General features: G+C 39.7%; 2 protein-coding genes across 16 annotated transcripts in view; one reads left to right on the forward strand and one right to left on the reverse strand.

The window, feature by feature from the left end:
- Nucleotides 1-22450, forward strand: part of BBLN (bublin coiled coil protein) — a 95221-nt gene that overhangs the window by 27083 nt on the left and 45688 nt on the right. The gene's annotated exons all lie outside the window — the stretch shown is intronic.
- SPTAN1 (spectrin alpha, non-erythrocytic 1) overlaps nucleotides 1-22450 on the reverse strand; it is a 46201-nt gene that overhangs the window by 20180 nt on the left and 3571 nt on the right. For 11 of the 15 annotated variants that reach the window (XM_068211344.1, XM_068211350.1, XM_068211347.1 and 8 more), the window contains exons 2-24: nucleotides 17239-17478; nucleotides 16485-16610; nucleotides 15020-15160; nucleotides 13932-14078; nucleotides 13224-13357; nucleotides 12413-12557; nucleotides 12164-12318; nucleotides 10796-10931; nucleotides 10268-10369; nucleotides 9901-10038; nucleotides 9364-9474; nucleotides 8826-8903; nucleotides 8497-8652; nucleotides 7951-8155; nucleotides 7642-7823; nucleotides 7121-7364; nucleotides 6678-6800; nucleotides 5775-5992; nucleotides 4940-5032; nucleotides 4475-4609; nucleotides 3909-4057; nucleotides 2518-2577; nucleotides 183-381 (exon numbers count right to left, since the gene is read on the reverse strand). In XM_068211344.1, coding sequence (XP_068067445.1) covers nucleotides 183-381; nucleotides 2518-2577; nucleotides 3909-4057; nucleotides 4475-4609; nucleotides 4940-5032; nucleotides 5775-5992; nucleotides 6678-6800; nucleotides 7121-7364; nucleotides 7642-7823; nucleotides 7951-8155; nucleotides 8497-8652; nucleotides 8826-8903; nucleotides 9364-9474; nucleotides 9901-10038; nucleotides 10268-10369; nucleotides 10796-10931; nucleotides 12164-12318; nucleotides 12413-12557; nucleotides 13224-13357; nucleotides 13932-14078; nucleotides 15020-15160; nucleotides 16485-16610; nucleotides 17239-17475 — 3414 coding nt within the window. In that variant the 5' untranslated portion in view covers nucleotides 17476-17478. The remainder of the gene's footprint in view (nucleotides 1-182; nucleotides 382-2517; nucleotides 2578-3908; nucleotides 4058-4474; nucleotides 4610-4939; nucleotides 5033-5774; nucleotides 5993-6677; nucleotides 6801-7120; nucleotides 7365-7641; nucleotides 7824-7950; nucleotides 8156-8496; nucleotides 8653-8825; nucleotides 8904-9363; nucleotides 9475-9900; nucleotides 10039-10267; nucleotides 10370-10795; nucleotides 10932-12163; nucleotides 12319-12412; nucleotides 12558-13223; nucleotides 13358-13931; nucleotides 14079-15019; nucleotides 15161-16484; nucleotides 16611-17238; nucleotides 17479-22450) is intronic. The other 4 variants (XM_068211345.1, XM_068211353.1, XM_068211352.1 and 1 more) reach the window with 1 other exon arrangement.

Genomic DNA, 22450 nt, shown 5'->3' on the forward strand with positions numbered 1-22450 from the left:
TGGGATTCTCTATCCTCACAAAATGAAATAAAAAATTCATATATAACTTCTATGGACCTTTTATGTCCAATCAAAGCCATGTTTCCTACTCAGCTATGAAGAATTGTCATGGATACATGATCGGAAAAGCCTGAAGGGAAAGGCCAAAATTAACATACACATTATGCAGCATCACTACATACCTTCTGAAAATCATCAAATTTCTTCTGCAGAACCTCCACCTGCTCCAGATCAGCACCCACTTCCTCACTGGTGAGTGCTGCTTCCTTCTCATTGATCCACTGCTGGAGCTCGTTGGCTTCACGGAAAAGCATGAACTTCTTGCAGCTTTTTTCCAACATGCCTTTACGTTTTTCTCCCAGTTCCAGGAGAGAGTGATACCTGGGACAAGCAGGAAAGGAAAGCAAGGAACAATCAGATGGAACTGAGTCAAATCACAGGAATTTCCCAAGTGCTGGGGTCCCCAAAAATGGGGAATCCCTGAACTTTTGCCCTGTTCTGCTACAGGATGAGCTACTCATGTGCAGTTGGGACTGAAGACTGTCCTTGTCTCTCCTCCACATGGATTGCACACCAAAATGGGAACTCCCACATGGAACGCCTCACTGGGCAAATGCAAACCCAAATCACAGCCTAGACTGGCTCTTACACTACAGTATCACTGCAGGGTAGGAATGACTCCATAGGTTCTTACTTGCCAAGAGGTATTTTCCTAGAGTACATCAAGTTTGCCATGAGGTTATGAAAATCCACCAGCCTCCCAGCTTTAGGACATAAACATCTTCACTAGCCATTTTCCAGTGCAAAATCTGCTGCATGTTTAAGCAAGGTGTGAATCTTTGATAACACACCTATATTCAACTGGGAAATCCATGAAACTAATTTCAGGTACACTTTTTATATCTGTGCAATTCTCAACATCAGTGATATCACTCCTCCTTTACTTTAGAACAGACACAAAATGAAGCCTCAAACATGTTTAAATTGGTCTGCACAGGCAAATAAACCTTTTAAGACCAGCCAGTTATTTAAAACCATCTTGTAATCAACTAAACACACATGATCCTACAAGACCTTTCCCAAGCTATTGCTGAAAAAAGCCAAGAGCAGTTTTGCAGTCACTGATACTGAATTACAAATCTCTCTAGCAATGCATAACGCCTGTTTTTTAAAAACCTGCATTCAGAAAAACCACACTTAATGCTCATTCTTACTTTAAGTATTCCAGAAGATGAGACATTTTAGCTGCATCTGGAAGGGTTTTTTATGTCCTGAATCAGTTTGGACATGGGTCTACCACAGTGATCAACAGCAGCTATAGACTCTCATTATTAAGTACATTCCTTCTGATGTTGTTAAATCAAATAATACCAGACACTGCTGAGGTACCTGCGGGGGCCTCAAATGGGGATGTTTTCATTTCCCACCCCAAAACACAAGGGCACATACTGAGCAGTTACAACCTCCCATCTTGAGGAGTTCAATCCTGCAGCATTTTCCTAACCAACAGCTCAGACATGACAAAGTCTCCTGAAAAAAAAATCCTCAGTATCCTGGGCTGTAATATCTATATACCAAAGTGATAAATCAGCTCTCCTTCCATGGAAGCAGAGACTTTGTGTCTTCCTGTTTACTGTAGTTTAAGAGTGGGCAGAAAGGAACTAAGAATCTTTCACATGAGGTTTGAATAGAAACTTTCTACCCTGACTTGAAAACACTATTTTGAAGCCTGCCCTAATTGCAGCTGTTTGCCTCAGCAAACAACATTAGGTATTAAATACTTGTAAAGCTCATAGAGGATCTGGGGCAAAACTGTTTCAGAAGCAAACCTAACTTCAGAGTTACTTTGCAACACTTGAAAGATTTACATAAAAGTTTCAATACATTTGCTATGAAAAGCCAGGCACAGCCAATGAACACTGTGGCTTTGGATTTCCCAGCAACTTCCACCAGTATAATGCAAATTTGATATCTTTTCCAGGAGACATGAACACAGGTTTCAAAATTTAGTTAATGTTAAAATTAAGGAATAATCACCCTATATAAATAATGTTTTTTGAGCATCCAGCATGAATGTTACTTTATATGATAAACCATGACAGTCCCACCCTTCCCAAACTCTTGAGACATTCAGATGTGATGCAATACTTGGTAGATGTATTTTATATATATTTATATAAACAAGCTAATATTTCTATCTGCACCTCAGAAAATGCAGGAGATGCTTTTTAAGGAAAACAATCCAGATAGCCTTAAAGCCTCTTTGGTAAGCAAAACCAGTGTGATGGAATAAACATGAACCAATTCAGCAGCACAGAGGTGCCCAGCAAGATAAGCAGCTGGTTGTGAGGAACAGAGGAAACACAGACCACCACATTCATCTAAACTAATCCTCATTGCAGAAATGGCCTCCTTCATGTCTCTTTGGAGCAGCGTTCCCAAAGAAAGAAACAAAGGGAGGATGAACAGTGACAGTGTGGAGACAGCATGGTTTAGGAAAGGGCTAATCCTACTCACAGTTCTTCGACCTGTTTCATACGCAGAGATACACTGCCGACCTCCTTAGTAATGAGAGTCCTGCACAGACAGGGAGCACAGCAAATGCATGCGAAAAATTAGTCCGATTAACAAAAATAATGAAAGCAGCAGCTCCATCCATGGCTGGTCCGTGGTAGGAGATGGGTAAGAGTTCACATTTAAATGGAGAAAATTAGGTGTTGTTCAGAAGCAAAGCAAATCAGACCAGGAGTAGAATTCATGTAAGGAAACCTCAACAGTACAGTTGAGCTCTCTCTATAAGGTCTCCTCATTTCCTCATTATTGTGCCATGGGATTGGAAACTAAAAGGTGGTCCCCTGTCCCTGGCTCTAAAATAAGGCACCCTGTTCTAGTTCCTAAAAGCCATATGCAAACCCGTGGAGGGAATTATATTATTAAAATCCTGACTGATGTGCCACAATTCTCCAGAATTTTTTCTTCGTGCTGGTAAAAAGGGTTTTTGTTATGGGTTGGTGGGATTTTTTTGTGTGAATTTATTTTAATTTTTTACTTCTAGAGCTAAGGCTAGTAATTATTGCATGGCACCGTAATAACTGATGACTCAACACAACTGAGTGGGAGGAAATTCTCACAGTGAACGACAGCGTAGCTGCACAAACAGATGGGAGTACATAGAAAACTTTCAGCTTCAGCTTTCAAGTGGCTTGATAAGATGGGCTAGCACTCACAGCTATCACCCACAGCCCTTGCTTGAATTAATCTCCAGCCACCATGTGCTTTAAGAAGGTCATTACCAAGCAACCTTGCAGTTTTCTGTTTGCAATGATATGCTGCTCTTTTAAAAAAGATGATAAAAATTGAAAAAAAAAAGGGAGGACACATTTTAGCTCCTATAATGGCAACAAATATTGGCACCACATTTCAGAAAAAAAAGTGATGAGCTAGCAGCAAAGCAGCCCCAGCTTGTAAGGAGGGCACCTCCAGAGGCAGCCCTGTATAGGGAGAGCACTGTACTTAATGGAATCAAATTTAAGGAAGTTTTTCAAAACAGATCACACGTTAAGAAGTGACAACTACATATACAAGAGTTGCTTAGGACATATATAACTCACAAACAAGTTTAAGTAGTTAGGTACAAGAACAAAAGAACACATAAAATGCTCAGGTCAGACAGCAAGTTGAGCTCTAGTGTCATGAGTTTAACAGTTAAAAATGGGAAAAGCAACTAGAAAATCTAGAGAAGGAATAAAACAACTGAATCTGGTGCCTCTGGCAAAGGAGGCCCTTGTTTTGCTCCAATTAATTACTCCCTAGTGTAAGAAGCATTAACCTAAGCTGGTGACAATCTGTGAAGCAAAGGCCAAGCCAGCTAATGCTGGCAGTGTCACATCTCATCAGTTAGATCTTACTGGTTGTCGATTTGCTCCTGTCGCAGTGCGATGCTGCCCTGCTCCTCCAGGAGGTTCTCTCGGGATGCAGACTGGGCAGGATCCAGTTTTTTCACATAGGCAGCAGGTACAAATCCCTGACGGTCATTGACTTCCACCTTCCACCAGTCCTGGAAGCAAAAATACCACAAAGCAACCACTGTGAGGACATCATCAAACATAAAGAATGCTGGGCAACTGAATGCTGCAAATCAGAGACTTCTATTAACACAAGGAAATCAGTGATGCTCTCAACAGTTTGCTCTTGCTATGGAGATCATTTCAAACAGTCTTTTGAAGACAGAGATCTTACTCCCACCTCTCCCCTTGTATTCAGCCAAAAATTCCTCCATATCAGGGAATTAAAGTTCGCACAGACATGTGCCCTGTCTTGGAAAAGTTGGCAGCTGTAGAGGAGTGATGGAAATGAAGCGAAGAGCTTCAGCTGAAGTGCTAAATGGGGACATGGGCTAAATGTGCCAAAACCAAACAAAACACAGAGCACAGAGGAGCCAAGCAGGCCAGCAAAGCAGGAAACCAGAACCCACCTTGTTGGTGCTGTTGAGTAAGGTGAGGATATCTCCCTTCTTCATTGTCACCTCCCGGGGACTCTTCTCCTGGTAATCATAGAGTGCCAAAACGAGCTCTTTTCCAGTTTCATCATCTGTGGGAGCAACTTGTTGCTAAAAAAAAAGAGCACAATAAAAAATGAGCTGTTCCATGTTTATTATAATCAATGTTGTTGAAGACAGAATAGACTTCAGCCTTAGTTAAAGCTACTGTGGAGTCAGTTTAGGTGCTGTCTGGGCTCAAACCCTGTAAACCACCTCATTAAACTGTTTTACTTCACAACAATACAGCTGTCTTATGATTATAAAAACAGACTGCTAAGTTTTTGAGAAAATCAAGCACAGTCTGCAATAACTTCTCAAAAGCAACAACTGTTATTGAGCTTTGTTTTTACCTTTTGCTGACCCATGAATTTTAGGTACATGATTAGCTTCTTTCCTTACCCTGCATGACTGGGCCTGTTCCCTCAATGCCTGGATGCTGCTGCCATAAGCAGAGAGATCAGACATCAAAGCTTCATGTTTCTTCAGAAGAGCCTGAAAGTGGATGATAATAACAACATACACACCTTGCCATTTTACAAAAATGCCTCTGCTTAAAATAAGTACTTTGACTCCATACAAAGAGAATGTGGGTTTTTCAGAGCTGCCAGCCTTGTGACTCTCAAGGGAATAATCACTTCTATTTATTCACAGGCTAGATAGTAGGCCTAATGCTTCTGGTGCTTTGCCTCTACCTTATCTCAGCAACATTCTTTTGTTCTGACCAGAAATAACTATTTCCAGAGTGATATGGGTAAGTTTAAAGTGAGCCTTTAAACTTCACTTCATGTTGATAAATAGTCAGTCAGCACTGCCTGGGACGTGGTGCTTGACTCCAGAATGATATCAATAGAACAAATCCAGACCAAAAAAAATTACTTCCAGACTAATGAACTGCTGAAAACCAGACTCATACTGAAATGCTTATCCCATGAGGAATTTGCTGATATTATTTCCATTATACTTAAAAAAAAAAAACAACCCTGTAAAAGAGTGAATACAGAGGTAAAGCTTCCTCACAGTTGGTTTAATATACTGAGCAGCAGAATTTCATGTGCAATAGCAACTAAGACACAGGAAAATATGTCATCTTTTGACTAAGAGCCAAAATCTTGCTTGATGCAAGAATCTGCCCTCTTTGTTAAGAATCCTGAAATTATCACAGCTCATTTTTTTACCACTGGACAAATCCTCACTGTACTTATACAAATTTGATTTAAACAAGAATCTCAAATACCTCAGCAGAGTCTTCATCTTTCCCATAGTCTGTACTGCCTACAATGGGCTCCTTTTCCCTCATCCAGGATTCGGCCTCATTAGCATCAGCAAAGTACTGCTGAGCCTGCAGGGAATCCTCCAGGTCCTGTCGACGCTGAGATGCTTTGGCTTTCAGAGAGTCCCACTTCTGGTTTAGCTCGTTCAGTTTGATTTTCACATCCTCAGCTGCAAAGTGGCCTATGGAACAGAAGCAGAGGGAACTGAAGGACTTAGCAGACAAAAGCAAGAGACATTAAAAGATTACTGGTAATTCTTCAAAGTCAAAAAATTAGATCAATTTAAAGCCTATTTAGCCTACAATTATAAAAACATAACTCAGCTGGGTCCTTTTGCCTCAGACTGGAAAACACTGACCCTGTCAATCAAGCTGTACTAGGATATCTTAACCAATAGGAATAAAATGAGACACATAATAACATTTCTCAATGATGAAACAGAAAAGGTCATCTCTTTCCAGAGTTCTGGCAGCAGACAAATATTATTTCAGACCTGCAGAATTATTTTTAAAATTTTCATGTTAATAACACACAGTCAGAAATAAAGATGCCTATTTATTTAAAAGCAAGAATTACTGTCTTTGTAGAGAATTTTCTCTCACATCATGATTATGTATCTCAGATAGAGCCCTTTAACAGACTTATTGAGACTAAATACAATAGGCACAAAATTGCTAAATAAGCGTTCATCAAGAGTAGACAGAGAGCTGTCAAAATTAGGACAGGTCCCCATCTAGGAAGCTATTTTTATTTTTGGGTGAAAGGATGACCAGGAGTTCATTATTATCAGGATAAAATCAGGCACTAATTCTTAACTGTGCTGGGCCAGAGAACAAAAGACAGAGTTAAAAAATATTGAGACATACCTTCTTCCACCATAGCATTTCCCTTCTGTGTGACCGCTTTAATACGAGGCTCATGGCCTGCAATTTCTGCCTGCAAAGCCTGGTGCTTCTTTAACAGATTCTGGACACCAATTAAGTCCTTGCCTGAAAGATACAAAATAATTAATCAGCTAAATCAGAGTCACTAGATAAAACAAAAATTTTAAGGCAGCTGCAGCCAGCAATACACAAACTTGCACAGGGAGAACTCTTAAGATGAGGCTAGAGCACTATGGAAACTTTGTTACCACTGCAATTATATAAGCAACATAACAGAGACCCAGGGGCAACGGCATATATGTAACTCTGGGCAACGTTAATTACAACAAACAGCTCTGAAATTTTCAGAGCATTTTCTATCAAGATATAATTTATAACAGAGCAATTCTGACATTTGAATCCTAGAGATACAAGGATAGACCAACCTCGGTTTGTTGAAGCTGCAATAGGTTCTTTTTCCCTAATCCAGGTCTCTTCATCCTCAATGTCACGGAAAAGCTGCTGCAGGCGAAGAGAATCGGCAAGTTTCTGCTTGCGAGCTACCATGGGGTCCTTCAGAGCTTCGTAACGAGCCACTAAAGCTTCTTGTTTCTTCTTGATATTGTCAGCATCAAAGTGCCCAGCCTCCTGGAACTGGCGTGCCTGGATGGTAATGCCATCTATCCGATCCTAAAATTGGTCCAGAAACAGCGTTAGGTCAGAATTTCTGTGAGGTGGCTGCAGTGACTGAGAAACTCATTTCTATTGAAGTTATAAAGATATTCTTTTAGGGACATACAAGTTATGTTTTAGTTCACAATTATTTCTGATAACCAAACTGTAAAACCCAAAGCTAAAAAAATTATAAAAACCAGACCTGCTAAGGTCTCTGACTGAACATATCTGAAAATACCATCTTTTGAGTGAGCAGATCTGAAATTGCAGGAATAAAAATTATTTTCCGTACCTGATGGGCAGCAACATCTGCCTCTAGCAGTGCGTGTTTCTTCTGAAGATTCTGAACATTAGTAAGATCTTTTCCATAATCATCAGAAGCCAAGTGTCCTTCTACTTCATACAGCCAGAGCTCAATGTCCTCCACATTGCGATTAAACTGCTGTTGCTGATTGGCTTCTCGCAGTTTTATACCTGAGAGAGACAGGCAAGAGGAGAACAGGACAGGTAAGTCAAGTGGAAACCGAAGTTAACTCATTTCCTGTCTTCTTCCAGCTAAAGTCTCTAGAAATTTGCCCATATTCTTCTGAGCAAGTCATACCTTTGAGCTCAGTGGCCTCCAGAAGTTTCTTCCACAAGCTGATGACTTCATTCATGCGAGCTGCCACCTCATCGGACGCGTAGTGCTTGACATCAATCAGCTTCTGGCCAGCTTTCTCCAGGGCATCAATACGACTCTGGTTAGCAGACAGCTCTGCTTCAAAAGCCTGGTGTTTCTGAACTTTACCTTGCAAGTTTGATGGATCCTACAGATGAAGAAATAGAACATTTCAATGCAAAATCAGTACCTAAAGATCTCTGACGAATTTTTGAAATTGAACTACATTCATAGACATGCCATGGTGTAACCAGAGGATCTGGTGCCAAGAATATGCCTCAAATCAGAATTCTTAAGCTATTGGATAGGCATGATTACTACATGATGGGAAAATGCCTCTTGGGGTCAGGAAGAAATTACACAATTCCTCCTGTTGCCATTAATATCACTGACTATCAGCAACATTTTGGCTGATGTTGTTTTGTGTCATTAGACTGATTAAGCCTGGTACTGCCATAAAAGCATTCTACCATTCATCTTTGTGTTCACCTTGTAGGCCTCATCAGTTGCAGTTTTCATCTTTTCATTAACCCAACTCTTGAGCTCATCAGAATCTCGGAAAAACTGCTGCAGATGGAAAGAATCCGCCAGCTGAGCACGGCGGTACATGGCTCTTTCATGAAGGGCATTTCGGCGGCTCAGCAGCTGAAAAAAGAAAAAAGTAAAAGGTTTTTAAATTCCTCAAGCTTGTGAGAACCTCCACTGTACCCTCCTGGGACAACTCCACTGACTTATCCTATATTGAAGTCAAACCATGTAAAATAATAAAGCAGAACAAGATTTAACACCTACAGTCTAAATGTATTTTTGATACTTACAGCATCTCTGCGGGTTGCAACATCATCCATGGCATAGTGGTTATTCTGAATCAGCTTAGTAGCAAATTCATCTAATGCCTAGAGGAAAAACAAGTTTCCATTTATTTGGTAGAAGTAGAAATTGCTTGTGCAAATTTGCTTAGTATATCAATTCCCCAAAGTTTATCACAGTAAAACTGGTAGAAAGCCATTAGCAGATCTATCCTTACACTCCCTGCTCTGTACCCTCATCCTCTCCATGTGGAAGACTGCAGGTTTTTGACAAATATTCATCCACTTGTGTGCTGGTATGATAAGGAAGCACCAGGTTACCTGGCTCTGAGACAGAAATTAAGCCCTATCCCACACCTTTTCCACTATTTTCCATTTTAGAGCCAATACCTGTTATTTAGAGCGAATACATCCCACTTAACAGAAGATCATTCTGCAAAGCAAACTCCATCCTTTACCACCCTCTAGCAGTGTCTCCTCCCCAGTTAATAAATGCCTTTGTTTCACTTCTTGTCCATTTAGTGATGGCCTAATGTCAATGTCTTACTGTGATTTTCTCCTCTTGGGCACTTAGGGATTTCTCAAAGTCTTCATGCTTCTTTAGAAGAGCCTCCACACTGTCCAGAGAATCACCAAGGTCTTCATTCAGCAGAAATGCCTGAAGTAAGGACACAAACACATTTTTATGTTTCCGTACTCAGCTGCTCTAAGTGAGCTCAAGCACAGCCAAGGATATTTCCTGCCATATGTTATCACTGAAAGGTAAAGATGGCCAACTGGCATGGTGTTTGCTTTATGCTTCTAACAGCCAATAATTCTTTTCAGCTTCTTATTCAACCAGCATTTTACAAGAGTTAACACACACAAAAGCCACATCAAGCCCACTAGTCACAGCTCATAGTTTCAGCTTTAGATGGAAACTGCCATCGCACCATTGCAGGCAGTCAGATAAATAACACAGCACCCACTCACTCGTGGGTGTTTATGGCACCGCCAGCAGGTAATACCAATTGCTTAAGCTTACAAAAGACTACCCAGAAATTAAAGTCCATCATATCTGAAGAATTCAAAGATAGGCACTCACTTCTTGTTTGCTCATCCAGTTGTCAACTTGTTCAGTGTCTCTGTAGAAAAGCTGCAGGTCCATGCACTGCTCATACTGCTGTCTGCGGAGCTCCCACAGTTCCAGCAAGGCAGACCTTTCATCTGAGAGGATGGTCAGCTAATTGATTGGGAAGAGGAAAATATAATCATTTTATTTAACACTCTAGTTCCCTTCCATCTCAATGTAAAATCAAATTGTGACTCTAAAAAAGTGGTTAGCACTGAATTGAAAATGACCTCCTGTGTAAACAATGAAATCTCCAGTTCCTGATGTGATTATACTTTTAAATTAAAGGACACAGAAGGAAGACACAAAATTCCTCTAGGATCTCTTTCTCTCAACTTACCTTTTCTTTAACTTCATCAGAAGCATAGTGCCCAGCAGAGAGCAAAGCCTGGCCTGACTCATCAGCAGATTTGAAGCTGTCTTCATGGGCATCAATTTCTCCCTATGGAAGGACATGTGAAAAAGTTGTTACCAAAATTTATCTTAGCACAGAGTGTCAGAATTACCTTACAATGCACATAAGGTATGTATAAATTTCTACATTAAAATGAAACTAAAAGTTTATTTGAGCTGTGTTCTTTCTGCTTAATTATAGGAATTCCTGATGATGGATAACAAAAACAATCATTAGTCCAACTGGCTGCTATCAGGCCTATTTTTTACAAAATATTATCATAAGCATTCTTAAATACTTAGTATATATCAACCATCTGGAAACAATTTAAGAATATGAAATCAAGACAAGAACCTACAGTGTTAATTGCATGATCAAATGTAGCATTCCAGTGCTACAACACTGACTCAGAGACCGTGTCAGACATCCAAATCAGAGGGCTGCTGACTGGATTTGGCTGTATAACCACTCTACCTTATGTTCCTGATGTCTGTCTAGGAGGGCTTCTGCTCCAGCCACATCATTGGCAAGTTCATCAGCATTTATCAGAGCCTTCATCTCAGTCACCCAGCTGGTGAGGTCTCGGAAGTCTGCCAGAAAGCGCTGCAGCCTTAGGTAAGCAAAGCAAAAAATTATTAGGAATAATTAATTTGCAGAGTTTCTCTCCCCTTTCCTCAAAGGGTTACAAACATAAAAGCTGTTCCTCAGATACAAATAAAACAACACAAAAAACTGCTCAGAATATTAAGTAACTAAATATACTTTCAATCAAAAAAAGAAGTCTTTTGAAGTTATGAAAATGCTGGGCTCTAAATCAGTGTCTCAAAGATACATTTTGCATATAGCTTATATTGTAAGTAAAATTAATATTCCTAACTACACACTGAGGACAACAGAAATCAAAATATAGTTCGGAAGATAACTCAAAGGGCTGCTTCTGTCACAACTGTAATAGTGTGTGGGGGAGGGAACTGACAGAAAATTTCAACTGCACATGCCTCAGCCTTAAAACGAGCAAACAAATCCTTAAATTCCTTCCAGAAGGCCTTTAGTTGTTGCCTTTGGCATATGCTTAACACTTATCAGCAAAAGTGATCAGTTTCTGTTTCCTTTTTACATTTGCTGTTAATTGCTCTGAAGAGACTATGTCAGGGAAGGTAAAGATTATTCGTGTGGGTCTCCACTGCCAAAAATCCCACAATGTGGGAAGGAACAAAGGGCAGAAAAACAAAACCAGAGAGGATGTAAACTAACCACCATACTGGGATTAGTTTGTTTTTAGCATGTCTTCTCAACAGTAATCTAACAGGTTATGTTTCAGAGACCAGGTTAGTACAGACACAGACTGGATGAACACAAACTCCACAGCAAAAAGAAAACCTACCACAGAAACAGGGAATTCATTTGGTCTCAGACAATATACCAAACAATATGATACTTCAGTCTTCATAGAGACTCAAAGACGAGTGAACAGATTTGTAATAAAAGTATTAAAAAAGCTTTTTTTTTCAGCAAAACTGAAACATATTCAGATAATGTACTTCCAAATGCACATCTCAACCCAGATGGAGAAAACAGCAAATGTCCTAAAACATCACTGTGTCTATTTTCATAGTTGAGCCACACCCAGAGAATGACAAAAGGCTGCAATAATTTTCAATCACATAAATATTTCTTTACTACAAGAGGTTAGTACAAAATAGAATTTGGTGAATGAGACTGCTCTGAAAATACCAGAATCATCCCAAAATTTTGGAAATGGCACCCCTTTCTTCTCCTTCCAAGAGCCCTCTGTCAGTGTGAAAAGGAGGGAAGCAGCACTGTCCTGCTGCAGTGACCCACCTGTAGGAGTCGTTGAGGCGAGCGTGCCTCTCTGCTGCCAGCGTCCGGATCTGTTCCCAGTTGGCAATGAGCTCCTCCCTTTTCACTTGAATTTGGGAAGCATTTATTGGGTGAGACTGCTGCAAACGGTCAGCTTCTGCACACAGGGCCTTCACCTAAACCCAGGCACAAACTGAGAGTGAGCTTCCAGCCTTTTACAAGCTGGTTACCTCATTTAAACTGCAGATGAAATACATCTCACAGGGGTACCTTATCTTCCAGAGCTGCCAGGTCTCTTTCCAGGCCTTCGTGCTTGCGCAGTAATGCCTGCACACTGGCTAAGTCTCTGCCAAAATCATCCGAGGCCATCAACTGCCCTTTCTCCTTAATCCAGCTGATTGTTTCATCCACATCCCTTCAAAACAAAGCACAAATTGAAAGCAGTTTGTCTTGTACAGAAAAAGGAAGGAAGCAGGATGTGTTCCCGTATGTGTGCCAGACGTACTAGCATATAAACCCATATATATAAACACTACAGCCAACTACAAACATCCTTTAGAAAACAAATAAATAGACTTTCTTTGCATCTCAAGAAACTTTGAAGCATATTAACAGGCCACTGTTACCAGATGCAAACCAGGAATTACAGCACCACTGAGCACTGTCATGGAGTGGATCAATTTCCTACTCTGGACCCTTCGCCAGCTTAATTACAGCAAATCTCAAAATGCTGTAGATGGAGATGAGAATAGAAAGTCATTGCTCAGAGCCTCCAGAACAATTGGGCTGACATCCAATAAACAAAACCACACCCCATTCAAGGCTTATGTAGGACAGAACTGGGGGAAAAAGCCCTCAGAGGAAAGGAGAGCAAAACTGCCAAGTTCTGAAAAGCTCTATCAGAATGACCATTTTGAAGTAATTGTAGAACAACGAGGTCTTCATTCAGCAAGTCATGCAGAAGAGCAAAGCAAAGCCACAGGAGACAGTAGCTCTTCTCATACTACTGTGTGCAGCTGAATGCATCATTAAACACCCACACAAGGGTTACATCATTCAGCAGATCCAGCCAAGTTCATACCTGTTGAAACGCTGAACTTCAGCTGCCCCGAAGAGTTTTCCTTGCCTCTGAAGGGCAAGTCCCTTAAGACGCTGCCAGCTTGCATTTACTTCATCTTGTTTGGACTTTATCAGTTCCTCTTCAGGATGTGTTTCCTGGCAAGCAAAGGAAAAATGCTATTTTCATATGTTCTTTGCTTTTACATCCATTGACAAAATGCTGCTGGTCTTCAAGAGATCAATTTATAATTACTGTCCTTTCCAGATGATCACCCAATTCAATAGTTTCCCTGAAATTTCACTGTGCAAACATTCAATACTCATGTAGTGTTTTCCCTATATACTGATTAGGCCATGGGAAGAGGACTATAAACAGTACCTTCTTTTTCCCTGGAATGCCCTGCCTCCATCCTTGATCAGGCCCCAGATATCAAACCAGAAGACATATTAAACCTCCCTGTCCAAGGGAGATAAATTTAACTCCAACATAATGGTTCCTCTTACTAATCACTATTCTCCATATTTTCAGGAGCATTCCCAGATGGGGCAATTATGCAGGCTGTTCAGCAGAAGAACACCATTTAAAGAGAAGATAGCCAAGTACCCATGCGGAGCCAAGCTTAAAGATCTTCCCCAAACAGGGGGGAAAGAGGGGAAGTTACAGACAAATGTTTGCTGTGCTGACTTGCCAAGAGAGATTTTCAACACCAATAAATGATAAGTTACTTACCTGGATAAGTTTGCCAGCAAACTGGTTCACTTCATTTACTCTTTCTTCATGAGCTGCAAGGTCTGTCTGGAACTCTTCAAACTTCTTTTGCAAAACTTCAACATGCTCTAAGTCCTGTCCAAGCTCTTCTGATGTCACTATTGCTTCCTAGCACATTGAAAAAACAAAAAAGTTAATTTCAGTATATCCTATGGGAAATCACTATTAAAATTAGGAAGCACAGTGTCCTAATTCCTAATTTTCAATAGGTCAAAGACAATCACAGTGTTTAAGGTCAGACTTAAAACTATGAAGTTTATTCATTAAGCTCCATTCCCTGCCCCAACACCTAATCATTATTGCAGAAAATATGCAAGATCACTAAGGGGGTTATTTTTTCATCCTCCTTGGACATATTAATTTTTCAAATACAAATTTTTATCACAAAGAGTGACTAGAATTAGTTCCTTTTTACACTGTTTATGGGCATTTGCTGTAGGCTCCTGACCCAAGATTTCTGCACAAAAAGTGCAGTGCTGTATTCAGTAACAGTTATGCAGGGTTTACAGTTTGAACCCACAGTGATACAAAATAGCAAACCATCATTTAAGAAAACCAGTGTGATTGTTTTGTGGCTTTTTTTCCTTTTGATAGTGTGGTTTGTGGTCTGCTTCTTTAGAGTTCAAAGAATCAAAACCAACAGTCCTCCTACAGCTCATGTCCTTACAATGTATATCTAAACATATTCCAACCATTTAGTAACTATCTACACACTGCTTGATGCTTTTTATGTGTTGAAGATTTCCCTTAGAGGAAACTTGAATTTTATTTGTCTTCTCAAAGCAAAGAATGAATTGATTATGCTAAAAGTACTCTCCAGCAAACAGGCTTCCTCTTAGACTAATAACTTTTATTGTGGCTGCAAAAGAACAGCAGTACTTTGCACATATACTGCTGATGCAGTGTGAATAACTAAATAAAACATACAGGTGCCTTTACAAGCTTTCTGAGACTACCTGACCTCCAGCAACTCCATGCTGACCGAAGTTTTTCACACAAACACATCAAATTTCCCATCAAGGATACAATAAAGGGAGGTAATTATAGACCTTGTCATTGATCCAGTCCAAGACATCTTCACATTCCCGTAAATACTGCACCAACTTCTGTGCTTGCAATAATTTGACTCCCTTCTCTCTCATCTTTTCCATCAGTAATTCCCATAGTCGGTGCAGCTCCTGCAGTCGAGTCTGAAACAAAAGGATGTTGTTATTAAAATCCCCTGTCAAAGAAGATGAGATTTATTCCCTTCCTGTCCTTAACAGTAGATTTATTTTTCTGAAGTTGTACATCCTAAATCTTACTTTAGACAAAGGATGAGGGACAAACCTCATGATTTCATCTCTAGTAAATAGTTTTCAAATTACGTAAAGTGTTGTAACACAAAATTAGAAATTACTGAACCGAGTATTTAGACAGTTGTTATTCATTAATGAAGCTATCAAATAGTTATCTTTAAGTAACTATGAGCTAAACATATTGAGATAAAATTTGATTTAAATTTTAAGCTAATATGAAGTCATACCAAAAATTAGCTGCTCTCCCCTTCACATGTTCAGTCTTTTATATGAAAATCAACTCCCAATAAGTGAATAGCATCTTCCTTTCAGAATTTATTTTATTTAAGACAACATATTTGTTTTAAGTCAAACAGGCTATTTCACTGTATTTTAACCACTTCTCTTAACACTAAACAGTAATATATTTAGCTAACTTTGTGAAGTGACATGATATGGACATACTAGGAGCAATTACTAGTTTTAATATTGAGTTTCTCTGGCTGCACTTGGCCTTTCAATACTATTGGGAGTCACTAGAAACTATAGAGACAACAAAAAGTAAAACCACACTCCCACACATGCACACAACTTGCAAAACAGGAAAGTAACTGCTCCACCCATTGTCTGTTACACTTTGCTCATCAAGACCTGAAACTTGAAAGTCATTCAAGAGAAGCTTTTGAACATCATGGGCAGGTACCACTTGATCCACTCAGTGAGTTCAATTAAAGAGGTTTCAAGGGAGGAAAGAGCTCTGAGCACTGCCCAGAAGGATGGTGCAAACTGTCAGCTAAGGAAGGAAGGAGACACTGCAAAAACAAGATGCACTGCAGAGCCACAAGCTTCACCTACTCGTATGTGGGACCCCACTTGGGTGGCTGTGACTATCGGGCGCTGGGCAGTCCGGTACGGCGTGAAGGACTGAACCAGTAAAGGCCAGTTAGAATGAATGCTGAACTTATCAATTAAGTTTGATAATCACTACAAAAACATCTCATCTTTAAATAAATTCTCCTCAGAACCAGATCCAAAAGAAGGTATGAGCTGGGTGCTCATGAAAGAGAAAACCACCTCCGAGCTTTACAAATACAAATTTTCTCATTATTTCACTAATCAAATACCTGTAGAATTTTAAAGAGAGGTTTTGAATATAGAGTTATCTGTGCAATCTGAACAAAGTGCTTAAGAAAAGGCCTGTAAGAGGCAGGGAGGGGAAAAAAGCTTTAAAACTCACTCTTATGGTTTCAGATGCAAAATGGCTTTCGTTAATCATCTGATTTCCAGTCTCATCCAGTTTAATGATGGCTCCTGAATTGGCCTGCACCTCAGCCTCAAAGGCTTGGTGCTTCTGCAGCTTCCCCTGGAAGGAAAACATCAAAGAATGCAACTGAGATTTGGTGCAGGAGCACTTCCACATTCCCCAGCAGCAAGATTTTAAATGTATTTTATGCATATTCAGGACTGACAAACAAATACTAAAACTGCACAGCTGAAATCAGTTGTATCATGTGGTGGATCAACACGTGGATTCAAACATCCCAGTTTTAGTAATGTTTTACTTGTGTTTGCTCTTGCACATAACAGTGTTCAAACCCCTGAGAACCTGTCAGCTAGTTCTACCCACACAAGCTTATTTTTTATAAATACATTTTTTTTTTTTTGTGGAAACAATAAGTGATAATTCACATTTATTCACAGAGTTAAGGCATCCAACAAATTCTAGAATTAAACAAAGTTGGTTTTACACTACATTACACTGATCACTTTGTTCTATGCTGATGTAGCATCTAATCCATTATTAGAAACATTCCAATTACATCAGCAAAAAAGCCAGGCTTTTGAAGAGCACTTTGCAAGGTCACAGGTATTTGCATCCATCTTTCTTCACTCTCCGATCAAGTTTCATTTCTGTGTTTGTTCTGTACCAGCTGACCTGGAACGCCCTAAAATTAATAGTACAGGAAATATAATGTGGCAGGAGGACTTGCCTGCAAATTGCTTGGGTCTTTGTAATTTTCATCAGATGCAATCTGCAGTTTCTCTTGGATCCATTTTTCAAGCTCATCTGCATCACGCTGGAAAAACTGGAATCGATAGGAATCTTCAAGTTTTTGGCGCCTTAGAGAAGAGAGTTCCTTGAACCTGTGGTAACGGTCCAAAACTTGCTGACGCCTTTCTTGGATATCTTCTGCTGTTTCCAACACTTTTACACCACTTGGGTCCATTTTCTAAAAGCAAAATTAAAACCCCATTATGTTTGTCTTACAAAACATTGGTAGATCAGGAAGAGATTCATGCAGAAAAAAGTGGTTTTTTCAAATCACACGTGGTTTACTTACAGTCTTACTCTGTGTGTGCAGGTACGGGTAAAAAATCTTACATATAACTAAAACCACACTTCCAGCAGAAAGTGGTAAAGGAAAATTCACAAAGACATTTAACATCTATTTGGTTTGGACAAATATGTCTGCAGTCATATAAAGTCTGTGTCATCTCACTGTAGCATGCAAGTGTCCAACACAACAGCTAAAAAGATGGGTTTGTGCACAAATATGTGTAGATACAGACAAAACATATTTCTCGTACAACATACAGTATCTTGAAATATTGTATTTATTCAATACTAAACTAAAGAATATTACTCTTCTTTGAACAACAGTTAAGTGGCCCACGTGTATTACATACATATACAGACTCACATTCTCTGTCTGATGCATCTCTTCTTCAGTCTCTCAATTTAAAAAAGTTACAAACCCATCCTGCCACTCTCTACATAACCTTTCAGAAGCCAGTAAGAGGCTTCACAGATGTGGCCTTAGTCAAGTAAGTCAAGGAGCATTTTGTTTAACCAATGATTCTTGCTCTGACTGAAAATCCTTCCACATTGCTTTATGTACTAAAGCCTAGTATTGTTACCACAGGCAGCAAAGACCTGACTACTGATCTGCTTTTGCTCTTTTTTATTAAAATTGCGACAACCTTAAATTTTCAGTTCCTAAACTTTCCAAAAGCAATCTGATTTTCAGTAAAAGATCTGGGCACTAGAACAGAACTGTAACACAAATTTTAAAAGTGGAACTATTATTATCACTGAATTTTGAATATTTAACCACTTATTTAATAACTAAGTGCATTTCAAGAGGTTGCTGCAACAAACACTCTGTGCCTGAACCATTTTGCAATGTATGTCTTTGTGTACAAGTGATTACACAAGTCACTCACTTAATACTTTTCTACCATCAATTCTGCACCCTCCAAGCTAAAGGTTCTTCTCAGTCCTATCTTTTTGGGGAGAAACCCAGACTAGAATTGCAGACTAAAAGGCATGGACAATCAGTTAAAACAAGTCATTAAATATTAAATTGTTATTTAGTCATTAGTTAGCTGCATGCTTTAATTAGACATGTATCTTGCATGATTGTATGGAAAACTCCACAGGTTGGAAAGTGATCTACAGGGCCGTATTTTCCAAGCACTTGTAAAAGGACAATCTGACAGAAAGGAACATATGGGGACGAATCCACACATTCCTGAGCTACCCTTCCAAGGTCCCCACCCTCCAGAGGACAGCCGTGCCAGCAGCACTCCTTGCTCTCGTGAACTCTAAGCCTCAACTGCACTGCGGCACTTGCAGGAAGGAAAGAAAATTCAGCTTTGTTTTTCCTTCCACTCATTACTGTCAAAAGAGGGCAAGGAAAAAAAAACACCCCAGTGTCTGCAGACTGTGTTACATAAACAAAACCCAGGTTTTGCCTGGCAGTGCTACCAAAATCTCCACTTGATTAGTGTATCTGAGTATTAAAAGCTCAAACTCCTGAACATAACTCGAGCTGCTCAGGCACAGATATGGTTCCCTGAGAAAGCAGCTGTTTGTTCCAGCACTCTTTCAAACAGCCTTTTTCCACCAGGAAAGGAAATTATTGCTAAAAACTTCCTTTCCTGCCCTGTCATGCTGTGTTTGAATCCCAAAAACATTTCTTTTAATCTGCATTGTGTTCTGGAATAACACAGTGGCAGCTGGTCTAATGTACTGCATGGCTGGAGCCCCTCTGCTGATTCTGGGTTTGAGCAGTGCTGGGAGAAAATGAAATCCTGGTCAGTCTCTGGAACACTGTACACTCATTCACTGTACAATACAACTCAACTTGTATTTCAATATTAAAAAATAACCTCCACAAACTGTTTTGAAAACATTTTAAATTATTAAATTATTTACATTATTAATTTAGGGAAAGATTTCAATTGTTTAAATTATAATTTCAAACACTGTTACAATATTGAAAGCCAAATGGGAGACCTTCCGTAATTTACCCTGGGAGCTGGTTTGCCTCTCACCACACAAGCCAGGCAATCTGGCTCCTCTTTTTGCTGGAACTGGTTAAAATAAAGGCTCCTTTTGTAACTACAGTGGAGCAAGTCAATTGTAAAAGAAGTGCTTTAGCGTAGCAATAATGGACTGTTCTTCCTGCAGCCCCAGCCGACGTCAGCAGTGTCTGTGCTGCCAGATCCACCAGGGAGCTCAGAACTCAAAAGTCATGGATGCTGCAGAACAATGCAGTCTCCCTCCCTCCCACGTTATCACCTCCAACTGCAGCACTCCCTGGAATACCAAACACCCCTCTAAAACAGTCCCAAAACTTCTTGGTTCAACTACACCGTTTGAAGACACCTAGGATACACCTCTGCACTTCTTGCACGAATCCCACCAACTAGAAGTTTTTCAGGTGAAAAGCACTGGGATGAGACTGTGCCAGGCTGTCCCCAGATAACCGGCATCCCTCCGGCCCCGCCCGGCACAGCCGGTGCAGGGCGATAAGGACGGAGCTGAGGGAACTTTCCAGGCCCCAGACAGCAGATCTGGACTGTCCTGGTGACATTTCATTCCTGCTTTCATGCTGTAAGACTAACATTAGGTCAGCTTATGTCTTAACTAAAAATATCAGAAATGCTTCTTCACACTGCATCGTTTTGGTGATGTTATTTTAAAAAGGAAAAGAAACAGCCAAAAAAAGAAGTTGGAAAATTAAGGGAAAAAGCCTGAAACAACAAAACAAACTTATTACTCTCATCCTTCCATCTATGCCTTCCCCAGTCAAATCAAGTGATCCATAACAGCACACTAAAATATACAACTGCAGGTATTTACAGACACCGCAGTGCAACAGCGATGATGTCAGCCACGCCATTCAAGTTCAGGAACAGCGGCATCGAGGTGGGTTCAACAGGAATTACAGCGGTGCCACACAGCAGAGCTGTCAGCATTTCCCTTATCAAAACATGTTTTCAGGGATTTAAAAGCACAAATGTGAAACACATTCAGTGCTAGGCAGAAGATCTTGGTGTATTTTTAAAAGCAATTACACGAAGCTTCAAAAAAATTTAACTCCTTTGCCTGAAAAACAATCAGATATCAGTATATAAAAATCTTCAGAAGTAGTAAAATAGTTTTCTCTTAAGACAAGTCCTCATGTGTTACACATATTCATCATACATGACTTCAGCAGTAGCCTGTAACAGAAACATTTTCCCTACCAAAACATTCCTGTTTCCCAAGTATGCACACATGAACAGCTCAATGCATTTTTTTAATGTTCATCAACATCACACATCCTCAATCTTGTCTAAAGAAGATTTAACTGATATCAGCTACTCCCTCCTGGGGAACTGGAACAGATTGCTGAGCTTTCTTCTTTAAGCAAAAAATGGATGTGAAAATAACCTTCAAAAGAACAGAGGAAAAAAAAAACCCAACACATTTTCCCCAGCTTTGATTTCTCCAATTCACAGCTCCCTCAAAACACCAGGGAAGAAACAAACCACCATGACTGCCTGGCTTAGGGAAGTCCATAAGTACTTGTAGTGCTAGGAAATCAAAGAGAATCCTTCTGAAAACATGGAGATTTGAGCATGTTGTGTTACAGAGAAGGAGCTAAAGGATGCCATATCCTATCCTAGAGACCAGGACACCATTGGGACAAAATTAATGCCCAGCCTTTTGGTTTGCTGAATTTAACTTTTACAAAATAAAGACATTTTAAGGTCAGACTATGTGCAGCAGAACACTGTGTCTAAATATGCTATTAAGGAAGGTCACTGACAGCCCCAAACCTCCACAAATTCCAAGCCAGAAAAATCAAGTCAAGCACTGCAGTCCCAAAAAAAAAAAAGAAAAAAAAAAATCAAGATGTGCTGAAGTTGCTTTTTGATGCTGTAGAACTAACCACAATGCAGGTAAAATTCAAACCAGACCCAAAATTTAAGCAGGTATTGCAGGGATGCAGAAACTATCACATTAGAAGGAAGAAAAAAAGTAAATTGTTTAAACCAAAGTGGTTGCAAAGCTAGTGATTTAGGCTGACAAGAGGGTTTGAGCACAGCCTCAACTATGCACTTTTGAAATATGAAGACAGACAAAGACCTGATCATTTTTAGGCATTTAATCTTAAAATCTCATTTCCACTATTTAAACAAGAGCAGTTGAATTGCCCATCTGAATTTGGTGTCTTCACATAGGAGGAGGATTCCTGAATTTGCTTGTGCTTTAACATCACAGACCTTTGATAAAACTATTGAGGGCTGGCAAGGACTGCACTCTGCTGAAACTCCTGAGAAAGCAAATTACCTTGACTGCATTGCAGAAATGCAGAGTTTACAGGTAATGCAAGATTATATAATTAACCCCAGCATTTTTCATCCCCATTTGTTATCTTTTCATTATCATTTTAATTGCAGTATAAACATTTGCATCACTACCTTTTCAAAATAAAATCTAGTTGCTTGTGTTCCCCAGCTGAAGTCTGATCCATACATGCTATTTATTTTACCACCACTGAAACAGAAGCATCACTGTGTAGAAACAGTTACAGCACAACAACACAAGGATTATAAATTTGTGCAAGTGGATGAACAGGAACCAAAACGGCTTTGAATGCACAATGTTCTACACTGTAAATCACCTCACAGTTGATTTGCAGAAGCTATAAAGAAAAAGATTCTGCTCATGTACATTTTAAAATAAAAATCTCTTGGGAGATCAAAACCTGATTATATTGAACTATAACTCCTATAAAATGTTCACACATCATGCATCACAGACAGAAATTAGGCAACTCAAAGTATTAAAGGAAAGGCAGACCAGACTCACACTAAGTGCAAATAAAGCACCTGCTGTATAGAATAAACTCAAACTAGTGGTTTTTG

The sequence above is a fragment of the Anomalospiza imberbis genome, chromosome 21, assembly GCF_031753505.1.
Source record: "Anomalospiza imberbis isolate Cuckoo-Finch-1a 21T00152 chromosome 21, ASM3175350v1, whole genome shotgun sequence".
Classification (NCBI taxonomy): domain Eukaryota; kingdom Metazoa; phylum Chordata; class Aves; order Passeriformes; family Viduidae; genus Anomalospiza; species Anomalospiza imberbis.